The following is a 15124-nucleotide window of genomic DNA, read 5'->3' on the forward strand; positions in this document are numbered from 1 at the left end:
ATGTGCAATCTGGGATGGGTCTAGTTTGTCGTTTTGCAGGCTGTTAGAAACACTGACTGCAACAATAACATTTTAGATGACATTGTTGATTACATTAGTCCCAAAAGCGACTTAAATATAGCTGTTAGCGAAATAATTAGAAGCCTAAAAAGGAACAGTTGATGTTGTTATCAGTCATGCTAATCCTGAAAATTGATATTTTCTCAAGGCGAGTTCCTCGTTTAAATTCCTCAATTTAACTGTACACCATGCTGATATGTATGCGAAACATCTGCTCAAACTCCAAATGCAAGGTTTCTGTCTATCTATTTCTTATTTTAAAGTCATATAGAGCTTAGGGGATTTAATATTGACGTGAATGTTTCTGTATTGATGTGAACTCGTGAGATCGTCTCAGGTTACACTGCTGTTTTCCCTCCTTCTTCCGTAATTCTCACTTCTCACGAAACGAAAGTTCACACAACTCGCTAGCGAGGATGGACAGGACGCATCTGCTGAGGTATGTTTGGCAAAATTAACTTAATTATGAAGCCCCTTAGAAACAACACGAATGCTGATTTTAATTGAGAATCGCCAGCAATTTACAAAATACCATAAACACGGCAGCGTGTTTTTATCTTGGAAATTGCGATAAAAGCTGACGAACTAAGGCTTCAGTCGCTAAATAAGGACTTGTCAATGGCAATGAGGCATTTAAGTGTTTATTTCTTCAGATCGAGGCTGTGGTTTCGCCCTTTTTTCAGCGTTGTGATGTATAATAACAATATCAATGTTTTGTTTTGTTTTTGTAATAGTGACCAGGATATAGCCCACCCTGGTCCATCGTGTCCTGCTGGATCTTATGCAGGTAATCATACAATTATTTCCAAAAGATGCACTCAAATCACTTAACCTTCGTGCATGAGCAGTTCACTGTAAAGTCTAAGTAGAACATACTTTCATATTTAAACAGAAAACTTCAAAATAGCAGCAAAAGCTTCAGTCAGCAACTTTAGAGAAGCATGTTTCCTGTCCCTTTCTACTGTATCCTCATAGCATGAGCAACTGCTGAGAAACAAGAAGTTAGTATGTTGAAATAAATGTGCGCTGTAAATCATTCAGATCCAAACACAGTGCCGAATGATGGGGCGACGGCTCCTCCTGCAGATTTGATGCCTGTCGTTCCTGGATATGAGAGTTTGGGACCTAATGGTGAGAACCGTTTCTGTGGCTTCAGCTGAAACGAAGAGCAAAATGTTGGTAATGAACGAGACAGTGAATTTTTTTATTACATCCACAGTTATTCCACCGTCAGATTTTGGAGCGGCTCAACCACAAGCCCCGTCCAGAGTTCCAGAGAGACGCTTTGAGTAAGAACTCCAGCACTTATACAATAAAACGATTCACTATCTCAGTTTAAAGCAGATTGAGCATCCATTCTAAACCTAGTGTACATTACTTGGTCTCTATCTTGGTACATTAGGGATAAAATGATTAATTCAATATTGAGAAATTTTACAATTTTCCCGGATGAATAACCTAAAATCATGCCTATGCTTTGTCTAGTCTCTTTCATTTGGTCGCGTTGATTTTTTCCTGCCTTGCCTAACTGGTATTCTTGAGGCAATTCTGGGTTTATTTATGAGCTGCACCCTGTTTCTGAGTCGTTGAACGCTAGACTCGTGGATGCTCAGGTGTTCTGCAACATAGACTCTTAATTTAAAATGTGCAAGGAATCTAAATGCAGATTAACCAGGTAACAGCAAGAAGAAACTTTGATCGATCAGCCAGTGGGCTAAACTAACCAATCCCTCTCATTATCATATTGAAATAGGAAATAAACATGTAAAAAAATAATAAATACAAAAATAACAGCTTACAGCCGAAATAAATAAATGTAAGGATAAATGCATTTAATAAATTATTATTATTGCTAATTTAATGAATGCATTGGTAAATAAAAAATAATAGTTTTTTTTTTTTTACATTTCCATCTATATTTTTTTGTATCTATAATTTGTTCTGTGCAGCATACATATCAGTGTTATTTCAGTATCACTGATATATTATTTTAGTTTTAGGTTTTATTTGTATATGTTCTGCTTTAATTTTAGTTCAGGTTTTATTAATGTTATTGTCATTTTTCTGTCATTTTTATTTTTAAATATGTCTATAGCTTTTATTAAGTTTTATTTAAATTTTCAACATTACACTAAATAAACATGAGAAAGGTTTTCTTGGCAGCTAGCTGAAATAAGTTATTTAATATGTTATTTTATTTCGGTTAATGTTCATTTTTCAAATAATGGAAATGTTCTTTAAACATTTTCAATTTAATTTGCTACAGTGGTTGATTTAGTGTCTGATCAAAAGTTGCGAACCCAGCTGAAGTTCACATGTCATGTCCTCAGCATTCCTGCGATTGCTGAAGAACTTGCGCAGGAGGCCTTCATAAAATATGCCAGCAGCAAATGCTGTTACAGCTCTAAACCTGCCAAAGAGATGGTGTTCACAGACCTGCAGTCCCTCAACACATATCGGGTCAGCAGCAACTTTCACATACATCACATCCAACTGTATATGGGTGCCATGCTCTACATATAACTTGGATATCTGTTTCTCCTAATAGTACCGTTTGGAGACTTTTACTGAGTCCAGAACAACAGAATGGGACAGTGAACCATACAATGGTGAGTAAAGTCGTTCTAAACCATATATACGTATATATAATTCTAAATTAAATGATATGTTTAAATATTTATGTCCCTTCATTTATCAGGTCAGGTGGTGGATGGTTTCGGAGTGGCGCCTGCTCCGTGGAGCATCCCGGTGCCCATCCCTTCCCTCTTCCAAGACTGCAAGAAATCCGTCCGCGTTCCTCACACATCCACTGTCAAAGTAAAACATTGTTTTGTTTTTTTTTCAGTTTTCCATTCATCAAGTTCAATGAAAAAGTCATCTTGATTAATTTAGTTGTTGTTGTTGGATTCAACATACAGGGCTGTCATTCATGCCTGAATCTCGGTAGATCTGCTTGCAGTAGATGCGTGAATTCAGGCAGGGTAAGTACCGTATGACGATCAGATGTCATTTTATCATTTCCTTCTGTATCTTCTTTCTATTCTTTCATTATACTGATTCTGTTGTTACAGACTCGATGTGGATCCTGCAGTGGCATGGGTCGAACTTCCTCCGATCAGCGCTGTATTATGTGTCAGGGCTCTGGCATGATTAGGTATGAAGTCAACCCTCTGATTAGAAAACTCTGTATAGCTTTATTTATTTAATTTAATATTTAAAGGGGTCATATGATGCTTTTTTAAAGATCATTATTTTGTGTATTTGGTGTAACAGAATATGTTGACTCATGAACAGAGTCTCGTGACAGACACAGTGATGAAGCTGGTATGTGTGCAAAAATTGTTCTATAATGCAGGATGTTTTCAAGCTTTTTTTATTGGAGGAGATGTTTTAAGTGATGATAATTATCCAAATACTTTACAGTTGGGTTTAAATTTAAGTTACCTTGCTGTGTGAACATTGTATTTAACCATCTTACGAAATAAAGTTTAAGTCATAATCTAGCTGCTTATTATTGCCGGAAACATAGTGAAAAAGAGCCTTGGCCAGAATATTGCATGTCCGGAAAAAACACAAGAAATAAGGATGCTAAAAGCCAGAACTGTTTGGTGTAAGAACAGAAATAAAATATGTGAGAGAAAGCGTCTTCCTCCTTTTGGCAAAATTGACTTAAATATTTCTTATAAAGTCAATAATGATGAAATAATTTTTAAGTGCACTTCTTTTGTTTTGTTATTAAACAAAAATGTGTTGGGCATTATCCATACCTTCTGAAAAATAACATTCAGATAGGGTGCTTTAATAATTAACTTGCTACTATAGCAATGATGACATTCCTCAAAAATTGATTTGTACATTTAGTATCCAAAATAGACGGCTTTGGTTCTGATGCTAATTTGGTCAATATAGAGTTCCAGTGCAAAAATAAACAATATATTCAATATGCAAATCTGGCTTTACCGTCTTATTTCTTTCTTTCTTTTTTAACTTTCATTTTTCTCATTTTATATTTTTTTACTCCACTGCGGAAATGGTGTCCCATTAGTCTGTTCTAGCTTGGCAACCACCCAGAACATCCCAGCATTGTGGCTGTTGGTTTTGTGCGGGTCAAAACCAGTCACATTTTCCTCAGAAGATGTAAGAATACAGTACTCATTCAATTCTCTGTATTCCAGGTGTCATTCCTGTGGAGGAGTCGGTTCAATCACCTGCAAAACATGCAAAGGGCAAGGAAAGCTCCTCTGTTTCATCAAACTTAAAATGACATGGTGAGAAGACGATGGTTAACACCCATTTTCACAACACAATTTAACAAGTTCACTGTTTATTCATCTGTTTGTTTGTTTTTCTTCGTTTTATCTTCTCAGGAAGAACAACATGAACGTGGCTGTGATTGACAAGGGTTCGGGATTCCCGGTTGAGCTTCTTGATCAAATTACTGGAGAGAGACTTCTTACTGATATGGCTGCAGTGGTGAGCAAAAACACTGTGGAGCTCTCGATGCCTTGTTATTTAATGGGGTCATAACATGATCAATTTCCTGTTTTTTGAGAAATATGGAAACATATTGAACTCAAAATCAGTCCATAAAGGCCATTTATTGAAACCAAATTTGTTGAAATAGAAACGTGGGCCGCTGTGTAGCACCTACAGCTCTACATTTCTACCTGAAATGATGCCAATGTTTCTCAGTAGTCTATTTTTAACCAAATCTCTGATTATTTCAGTCTAAGCAGCATATTTCAAACATACAGACCAGTGAAAGAGTTCAAAACGGTTGCTAATTTCACATGCAAAAAAGCAGTTTCTTAAAGGTGCAGCAGCAAAAATGGCCTGTTTAATTCTAAGGTTAGAAAAGGTTGGAAGTGGTCATAATAAACTAAAATATGTATATTTAATAATAATATTTATTAATACGATAATTTGTTTTGTAAAATAATATATATATATAATATAAAATATAAAAAAAATACGTTTAGCCTTTGTGCTATGCTGAAAATCCTTTAACTAATTTAAAAATAGCTTGTAAATCTCTCATTATGCTATATTATCACCAAATCTTACATTCAATCTTTTTGTTATGATTTTTATTTGCATTATTATAGTATCAATAAAGCATTATTTGTGGAGGTGTGTAAGCTAAGATCATTAAGGCCTACAATTAATCAGTTCCAAAAACAAATATAAAACAATGTGCTGACTGAAAGAATACAAGTTAATAATTCAATATTTGGTAATCAATGTGTTTGGCAACAAAAGCAATTCATTCTGTTCGAACAAAACGCATTGCTTAATAAGTCACTAACAGTCACGTCGAGGATCATGTTATCTCTTGGCAATTCTCAATTGCGTCTTCAACCACGGGACGTCCCATATTTGGATTCCAATAAAAAAACAACGAAAAACAGAAACTGCCGCAAACACTTGACTAAACTTTTCCAGTAGCCTACTGTAGCCTAATATTAAATATCAGCAGTCTTGCTAACTGCTATGTAATTTAACTCGACAAACATAACTCTTGAGTCAAAAAACGTTGTTTTTTTTAAAGAATCTCAGAGTTTCTTTTCTTTTTAGTTGTTCAAACGTTCGCAGGGTGAATGTAATTTGTTTGCTTTGAATCCTAATTGCATCATATTTTATGGCACAACAATCTCAACATTCTATTAAGTTCCAGTTTTAGGTGACAAGAAAGAGGAAAGGGATTTTTAATGTGATTCAATAAAACTTCCTTTTCTATTTAGAAATAATTAGCTAAAAGTGTTTCAAATTATGGTGTTTTGAGAGCTAAGCATAATTTCAGAAGGAAATATATGCAGTCAAATGGGAGAAATGTTGATTAACATCTCAGTCATTCGACATTTTGAGGACCCTCATCAAGAACGCACACTTTAAAATACTTTTAAAAAGAGTATTAGTGTTGGGTGTAACGCATTACAAGTAATGCGAGTTATGTAATCAGATTACTTTTTTCAAGTAACTAGTAGTTTCAAATAAGTAACACCAGCTGTTGACCAATTATTGACTGACAGCTCTCCTGTCCTCATGTTGAGAGAAATCGTAAGTACAGAGGCGTTGTGATATAAAATATAAAAAAATACGTTTAGCCTTTGTGCTATGCTGAAAATCCTTTAACTAATTTAAAAATAGCTTGTAAATCTCTCATTATGCTATATTATCACCAAATCTTACATTCAATCTTTTTGTTATTATTTTTATTTGCATTATTATAGTATCAATAAAGCATTATTTGTGGAGGTGTGTAAGCTAAGATCATTAAGGCCTACAATTAATCAGTTCCAAAAACAAATATAAAACAATGTGCTGACTGAAAGAATACAAGTTAATAATTCAATATTTGGTAATAATATAGCATAATGAGAAATTTATTAGCAATTTTTTAGAGGCCAATCATTTTTGATCAGGAACACTACAAATGTAACAAGGTGGGAAAAAATGGCAAAACATACATACAGTACATATTTTGGGAAATTGTTATATTCCGTGTGAGCAAAGTCAGTAAGGTTTAGTCCAATGTGATAACATTAACTAGCATTTTTGGGAAAAAGAAAATCCTCTCTGGGTCAACATGACCAGAACACAACATGAGGGTTAAGGGAAAAAAAAGTTGCAAAAGATTGTAATTGGAAAAAAAAAAATAAAAACATGATTTGACGCCTAATATGAATGCAACGATCATTTTACAACACAGCCTTGTTTGTTTGGCACTGACACTGAAGTTTTGACTCATCACTGCAGGTTTATCCAGTTGTCAGCTTCCCCGACAGCTCTGTAAACGCAGCGTCTGAAAGTGCCGTGAGGGAACACCAGGCTCAGTTCGCCACAACTTGCCGTATTCTGCAACAGGTATTAAAACAAATCAAACACTCCCTCTGATGAAATCCCAAAAACCTGCGCTTGTCTCTTTAAATCCACATCTCAGCCTCCCGTTCTTCTGGGAATTAATTAAATGACCTCTTCCTGTTGGCTCAGTCCACCAGATTATAGCTTGTCAGAAAGCAGTCTGAAAATTCCCATATATTCATACAAACAAGACACAAATGTTGACAAGATTCTAGATAACTTTAACTATATTAAACAAAAAGCTGAACAACAACAACATAATAGGCTCATGTCAGATAAAATTCACTGTACATTCTTGAAAAACTCTTTTAAGTGGTTTGGCTTTATCTTTTATTACTATTTCTCTAAAAGTATTAATAGTGAAACTGTTTTAGAAATGTTAGATGTAAGGAATAGTTGATGAAGAAAATTTGATATTGTATGGAGACAGAGCATGTTCTGACCCTGTCTTTCATTTTCCAGAGGCAGACCATTGAGCTAATTCCCATCACACGAGTGCATTACGCCTGGAATGAGAAAACCCACATTTATTTTGTATATGGAACCGAACACAAAGTCTACACCAAGGATTACCCTGCCAAATGCTGCTGTTGCTCCATCCTTTAGACTGCTGTATAATGCCTGTGCTGCCGTTGCTGTCCGTTAGACCCGTCAAAGAGTTATATCTTCTTTCTATTAATGGTTAAACATCATTGGCATTATTACAAAGAAACTATAAGAAAATTGAAAAAAGATAGAACGTAGAATATCTAGATGTACTAGGTAGAGCATATAGAGCATCTGCATTTCACTTTATCTGTATTTTCCAAAATCAAATGAAAAAAAACATTACTGTAAACTTTCAAAATGTTTTATTTTGAGTATGTAATTCTTAAAAGTACAGAAGCTTGTTTCCACCACGAGATAAAAATGTATATTTTGACGTTTTGGAAAAATATAACTTTTCACGCAATTTATATTTTTATAGTTTATATCTCACAGTTCTGTCATTTTTCTTGCAATTCTGAAAAAAGTCTGAAAATTTAGATATTTTTTCTTGGTTTTTCCATGTTAACTCGCAATTGCGAGAAATAAACTCGTAATCTTCTGATCTGAGGAACGTTGGAATTGTGAGATATAAAATTGCAATTGCGAGAAAAAATGAAAAGTCGTGAGATAAAAAGTCGCTCTTAACTTTTTAATTTTTAATTTTGTGGTGGAAGCGAAAAAATAGAATTGCGAAATGTGAACTGCAATTGCGAGAAAAAAGTCTGAATTTAGAGATGAAAAAAGTTGCAGATATATTTTTTATTTTATTTTAAGTGCTATGACATAAACGAGATTCCATATTTAATCTCATTGGTGATTTCATTTTTTTCCCCTTTGATTTTGGGTAAAATATTATGTTACAGTAGGGCTATATTGTTTCTTTTGTCATACTTTTACAAATTTCACCATGTCTGCTCATAAAGAACATTTATTGTGATTGTTGTTGTTCTTAAAGTTGTTACACAGAGACAATTATGACAGTCTATCATGTTCTAAAAAATATGAAATACATTACATACATTTTTCGGTTAGTTTTGTTGTACAGTAATTGGCATTTCATGTTACACCATAGCTGATACTATACTGTCTATAAATTACCTAGAAAACTATTTTTTAAAAAGATTCTACTCACTCTCATGTCATTCCAGAGCCGTACAAGTTTGCACGAACGCGTGTAGCTATATTAAAGAATTTTATTTTAGAGTACTGTGCCTTTAAGGATTCTGTAATTCGTGAGTTGTATCAGGCGGGCTTCATATTAATAAAACCAGACTGCCAGAACATTATCGTGGGCGTGTCTTCATTACTGACCAGTTTTCAGAGTTCAAAACTGAGGAAAAGCTCTCAGTAAACACAAATGCGAAGCGCTGCTGGAGCCAGGATCATTGTGAAACTGACTTCACCAGCATTTTGTGCGTTATGGAAGACAAAGACGAAGATACAGGTGGGTAAACGACTATGTTGAAATATGTGCATATTACAGCTAACGGTCTTTTGCTTGTTTTATTTTCTTAAAGTTTTACTTGAAGATTTCATTGCCTAGTTGCAAGAAACACATCTGTAGCATGAAGCAAACATTAGTGTATCCTACAAAAAGCATGTTTTTATAGGCCTAAATGAGAAATATAATAGTAAATGCAACGTTAACACATAGGCTATAGCCTACAACATTTCAAGTGATTATTTTAATACTTTAAAGTAATAACAATAAGATGTTTTTAGAGATTGTAGTTTAGTTTAAATGCTTTGTTCACTTCTGATCTGACACTTGCAAGGATCTGGAAAGATCATTTTCCTTTTGCACAACGTCAAATCAATGTGTTTGGCAACAAAAGCAATTCATTCTGTTCGAACAAAACGCATTGCTTAATAAGTCACTAACAGTCACGTCGAGGATCATGTTATCTCTTGGCAATTCTCAATTGCGTCTTCAACCACGGGACGTCCCATATTTGGATTCCAATAAAAAAACAACGAAAAACAGAAACTGCCGCAAACACTTGACTAAACTTTTCCAGTAGCCTACTGTAGCCTAATATTAAATATCAGCAGTCTTGCTAACTGCTATGTAATTTAACTCGACAAACATAACTCTTGAGTCAAAAAACGTTGTTTTTTTTAAAGAATCTCAGAGTTTCTTTTCTTTTTAGTTGTTCAAACGTTCGCAGGGTGAATGTAATTTGTTTGCTTTGAATCCTAATTGCATCATATTTTATGGCACAACAATCTCAACATTCTATTAAGTTCCAGTTTTAGGTGACAAGAAAGAGGAAAGGGATTTTTAATGTGATTCAATAAAACTTCCTTTTCTATTTAGAAATAATTAGCTAAAAGTGTTTCAAATTATGGTGTTTTGAGAGCTAAGCATAATTTCAGAAGGAAATATATGCAGTCAAATGGGAGAAATGTTGATTAACATCTCAGTCATTCGACATTTTGAGGACCCTCATCAAGAACGCACACTTTAAAATACTTTTAAAAAGAGTATTAGTGTTGGGTGTAACGCATTACAAGTAATGCGAGTTATGTAATCAGATTACTTTTTTCAAGTAACTAGTAGTTTCAAATAAGTAACACCAGCTGTTGACCAATTATTGACTGACAGCTCTCCTGTCCTCATGTTGAGAGAAATCGTAAGTACAGAGGCGTTGTGTGCGCTGTGTGAACATGATGTTACTGTAGTTCTAGACTAAATGTGAGCATTTACTCATTTGACTTGCTCAAAAACTGATTTGGTATTCATCAAAATGAATAAAATCCAAAATCAGAATATGACGCAAACCTGCAATAATTAAATGTTAAATAACACAAATATCCTTTACAGTATTATTAACCAATGTCTTTGATGCTGACCTTCGATGATCCAATTCAAACATACTAATTAGCAAAAATAAATAAAAAATCAATTTCCTTCAGCCTGATTCACTTTTGGTGTGAAAAGGCTTTTACATTTGCCAAAATTTGAATTATTATTTTTTTAATTAAAAACAATCAAGACAGCCCAGCCCAGATGTTAAAACGTAACGCAAAAGTAACGTTACACATTACTTTCCACAAAAAGTAAGTAAAATAATTAGTTACTTTTTAAGGGAGTAACACAATATTATAATGCGGTACTTTTAAAAGTAACTTTCCCCAACACTGGTATTAATTATGGAATTTACTTTAATGAATATACTTAAGTGTGAACCTAAGGCCCTGTTTACACTAGTGCGTTTTCATTTTAAAACAGCGTTTTAAAATTAAAACAATCCTCATCTACACTTGCGGTTTCACTGCATTTCAGAAACGTTCTCCGTCCACACTACACAACCGAGAACGCATGTCACATTACCATTCATGCAGGTACAACCATAGATATGTATACATAGTTCCCTCTCAGTCGGTCACTCTCGACGTCACGTCGGAGGACCGACGAATTGGGATCTCGCTTAGAGGGACCAATCTACTTCGAGTGTAAACTAAACGAGCCAATGCACATTGTCGAGAACGGCGCGGCTGGCGGATTCGACAAAGGAGGCTTGCGGCAATCACATGTGACGACCCCGGGCTTGACTCCGCTTCATCCACGGTGAAAGCCAATCCGGCGATCCACAGCTCTAAGTTGTTGTATTTCCTCTGCGACCAGCACGGATCAGCTCCAGGCATGACGAAGCGGATATCGTCCTCTTTTGGAAGACCAAACAAAGTAGTTTCGCTTTCACAACGAAACACACAGAGACTCCACAACATGGCGGCGGCAGCAACAATACTACAGCGAGAATAAAAGTTACGCCTTCTTTCTTTGCGTGAACATTTGGGCGGCGTTATGCAAATCTTCCCACACAGTGACGTAGACATGTGGGGGTGTGTTAGAACGAGCCGTTTTAGGTAGGTGTGGCTGACTCTTAACTTTTATAAAGAATATATCTTTGGATTTGAGACTTTAGTCTTTGCAACTTTACAGATCTTCTTTATGCACCAAGAGCTTGTGACACTCCAAAGAGAAAGGAAAATTTGAAATCGCATCATATGACACAAAAAAAACACAAACCAGCACATTCTCACCTGTGAAAGGTTACGTTTCTTCAAGAATTAAAATCCCGGCGGTTTTTACAACCAGAGGCTGTGCAGAATTGTGGCATCTTCGAATATTTATTGATTATTATGGTGAATGACGTCAAGTTGACTGTTAAAGATGGCGGACACGTCTACGTGCTTGGCACAGTCGAATAGGGAATCTACCTATACATATCTATGGGTACAACAATGTGCATGATGTTATTGTTTACACGGTCGTCAAGGATACGCAGAGCAAATGTGGGGGGCCGCCCCATCATTTTCAAAAGTCTCAGTTTTTGTCCGTTTACACAGAAACGCAACCCCAGTTTTTCTAACTAAAACGGGGTCTGCAGTGTTTTCGAAAGTTTTCGAGGGTCAAAAACGCCGAAGTAGTGTAAACGACAGGCGTAACCATAGCAAAAGTTATGCATTTTAAAACAAAAACATACTAGTGTAAACGTAGCCTGAATGTAACGTTTGTGTAAATGCTATTATCTTTATATGAAATTTCAGAATTATACTTATACTGTCTTTGAAAAAAATTGTTAAAGTGTGATGCTGAATGTATTGGCAAGCAAAATGTACTTTAACATTATTTATATTGAAACTTGAATGTCAAGTATTAAAATCTATTTGTAATTACACATTTGTAATGATGAAGTTGCAATTTAGTACATTTAAGATATATTAACTTTAAATGTTATGTTGAATAACACTACAGTTAAAAAATAATCAAGTACTTTACACATGCTTTAGAATGTTAGTCAACACAAAAAAATAAGTGTAGTTTACTAAAGCAATAAGCCCCAAGAAGCTGTGGTTTACAGTGAATTTATAACAGCTAAGGGCCATTGTTAAGCACGACGCGAAGCGGTTAGCTGTTATAAATTCACTGTACACCACGGCTTCACGGGGCTTATTGCTTTTATAAAACGGTTATTCCATATACGTAGTAAGGTTTCACAAAATAAAACGGAGCAAATAAAGTGTAATGATATTAACAAAAACAGTATTCTTCCACCAAACAATGTAGTTCCTCAGAAACAGTTGTGGTTGCAACAAAGTTGCCAAGCAACAGACAAACGTAAACAAAGGTGTATGTTTGTAGAGTAATTTACATCAGCTTCGAACGTGACTCAGCCAATCAGAATCAAGGACCGGAACTATCCGTTTTATAATTTAAAACACAACAAGCAAATATTAAAAGAATGATTTAAAATGTACTTTTTAAAGTAAAACTTTGACATTACAAAATTAACTTATCTATTTAAGTGTTAAACATGAGTGTCTCTCTTTCAGTTATTCCAACTGCAGGTATTTTCAGTTATACTTTTAAGATCTGAAGTACACTACAAGTCCACATTCATTACAATTAAAGGGACAGTTCACCCAACAATGGAAATTCTGTCATCATTTACTCACCCTCAAGTTGCTCCAAACCTGTATGAGTTTCTTTCTTCTGTTGAACACAAAAGAGAATATTTTGAAGAATGTTGGTAACAAAACAGTTGACGGTAGCCATTGAATTCCATAGTATGACAAAAAAATACTATGGAAGTCAATGGCTATCAGCCGTTGTTACCAACATTCTTGAAAATAGCCTCTTTTGTGAAGCTCATGCAGGTTTGGAACAACACGAGGGTGAGGAAATGATGACTTTCCCTTTAAGTGCACTTTTCATCAAATTTTGTCTAAAATCTGGTTCAAATCCAGATTAAAGCTTTTTAAATAGTACTTTTCAGCAATAACATCAAAACACTCTTAGACAGGACTTGTATTACTTGTGCATAATAGTCTTTGTTATCTAGACTTCACTTACAACACTTTCATGTATCGCAAGAGCAAAAATGCATTCTGAGGAAAAGTGTACTATCTGAAACTGTTAACTGCAAATGTTATCTTATAATTGAACGTATCCTGTTTGCTAAATAGGTCTCTGCTTCACAAAGCAGCAGTGCATGTCTGTCAGTAGGAGCACAATTAATCACATACTAGCTTCTTAAAGGCACAACGGCTAATTCAATGAATCTAGACCAAAGCAATTGTTTACATGTGTTATTTCTGTTATCAGTGCATTTTATGTGTGCAGGTGCTATTATTAGGCACCAGACTGTTAGAAAGACTTGTTCTCAGGGTGTTTTCCCTTTCGCAAGTCTGCCAGTTGTGCCACGCAGCAAGTGTGCCAGTTGGGACAGAGCCATTGAGTGCTGCAGTAGTGACTTATATTTGTAGTTTGTATCATCCTGGTTCCCTCGACAAAAACCCCAAAAGGATTTTTTTCATTAGATTTTGGATTATTGCAGAAAATAAGCTCTGTGACCAACAAACATTTATGATTCTTATACATTTTGTTCATCATGATAATCCTAACAAATTAACGCAACTTTTATGAATTTTGAAGACTAAATACAATCAGCAGAAGTAAAACAAAAAGGTAAACGTAGGCTATAAACAAACTACACCATGGTCACCACAAAGGACAATCTCATTTTTATTCCTAGCTATAACATTTTGATGAATGTGCATTGCTAAATTAGCAGTTGAATTGTATCAGAGATGACCTGCACCTCCCATCATTCACTGCTGCTGTATATTTTGAGGGCATTGTTTCTCTGGCATACAGGCCTGATTCTGCCCATTCTTCATGCTAAATCTGAAGCATGATCTCTCTTGAAGGAAACCCATTCCAGCTGATATTTATATCCACTTGTTAGCAGCATTGTTCACGAACCTAACAAGATGTTTGTGTGAAGTATATATAACTCACTGATGCATTCAGACAAGTTCTTTGGAGGGAAAGAACCCTAATGACTTAATGAACAGCTGCCAACTACTGATTGCTAAGAAATGTGTTTGTATTATGTTGCCTGGCAATGCAACATGTCTTAAAGGAATAGTTCACCTAAAAATAAAAATTAGCTTAGAATTTACTCACCCTCAGTCCATCCAAGATGTAGATAAGTTTGTTTCTTTATCAGAACAGATTTGGAGAAATGTATCATTACATCACTTGCTCAGCAGTGGATGCTCTGCAGTGAATGGGTGCCATCAGAATGAGAGTCCAAACAGCTGATAAAAACATCCCAATAATCCACAAGTAATCCACACCACTCCAGTCCATCAGTTAACACCTTGTGAAGTGAAAAGCTGCATGTTTGTAAGAAACAAATCCACCATTAAGTCATAGACCTGACTGGAGTCATGTGAAGTAGTCTTGTGGATTATTGTGATGTTTTTATCAGCTGTTTGGACTCTCATTCTGATGGCACCCATTCACTGCAGAGGTCGCAGGAATTAAAAATTAAAAAAATAAAAGCACTGTTGTGAATGTCAATAAAGTGTCATAACTGATGGAGTTGGATTTTTTCTTTCTTTCTTGTCCAAGGCCCTAAAATCTGGTTGATAAATATTCCAGGATCCCTGATGATATTCCAGAATGAACAAGGATGATGATCATGGGACTACTATAGGAAAATTCTGTCACTGGTTTAAGGTTTAAGGCTGTTTGATAGGAATGTTCTTCCAGGTCCAACAAAGGATGTTGATTCAGGAACATGTTACTCTTGGATAAATCAAAGATGTCATAATCTCTCTCTCTCTCTCTCTCTCTATCTCTATCGCTCTCTCTCTCTCT

At 35.2% G+C, this 15124-nt stretch overlaps 2 protein-coding genes across 2 annotated transcripts in view; both read left to right on the top strand.

Annotated features, from left to right (window-relative positions):
- The first annotated feature begins 270 nt into the window (after positions 1-270).
- On the top strand, positions 271-7747 carry ssuh2.2 (ssu-2 homolog, tandem duplicate 2). Its single transcript, XM_016241573.1, has 14 exons — positions 271-293; positions 455-499; positions 795-847; positions 1102-1191; positions 1280-1349; positions 2391-2520; positions 2609-2669; positions 2759-2877; positions 2979-3041; positions 3132-3214; positions 4236-4328; positions 4428-4533; positions 6817-6924; positions 7384-7747. The coding sequence occupies exons 2-14, from the start codon at positions 477-479 to the stop codon at positions 7525-7527; spliced, it is 1143 nt and encodes a 380-aa protein (XP_016097059.1). The 5' UTR covers positions 271-293; positions 455-476; the 3' UTR covers positions 7528-7747.
- Positions 7748-8789: 1042 nt separating this feature from the next.
- ssuh2.1 (ssu-2 homolog, tandem duplicate 1) overlaps positions 8790-15124 on the top strand; it is a 13755-nt gene continuing 7420 nt past the window's right edge. The window contains exon 1 of the mRNA XM_016241559.1: positions 8790-8893. Within this exon, the coding sequence (XP_016097045.1) occupies positions 8869-8893 (25 nt within the window). The 5' untranslated portion in view covers positions 8790-8868. The remainder of the gene's footprint in view (positions 8894-15124) is intronic.

Source organism: Sinocyclocheilus grahami, unplaced genomic scaffold, assembly GCF_001515645.1.
Source record: "Sinocyclocheilus grahami isolate Dianchi unplaced genomic scaffold, SAMN03320097.WGS_v1.1 scaffold626.1, whole genome shotgun sequence".
NCBI classification, from domain to species: domain Eukaryota; kingdom Metazoa; phylum Chordata; class Actinopteri; order Cypriniformes; family Cyprinidae; genus Sinocyclocheilus; species Sinocyclocheilus grahami.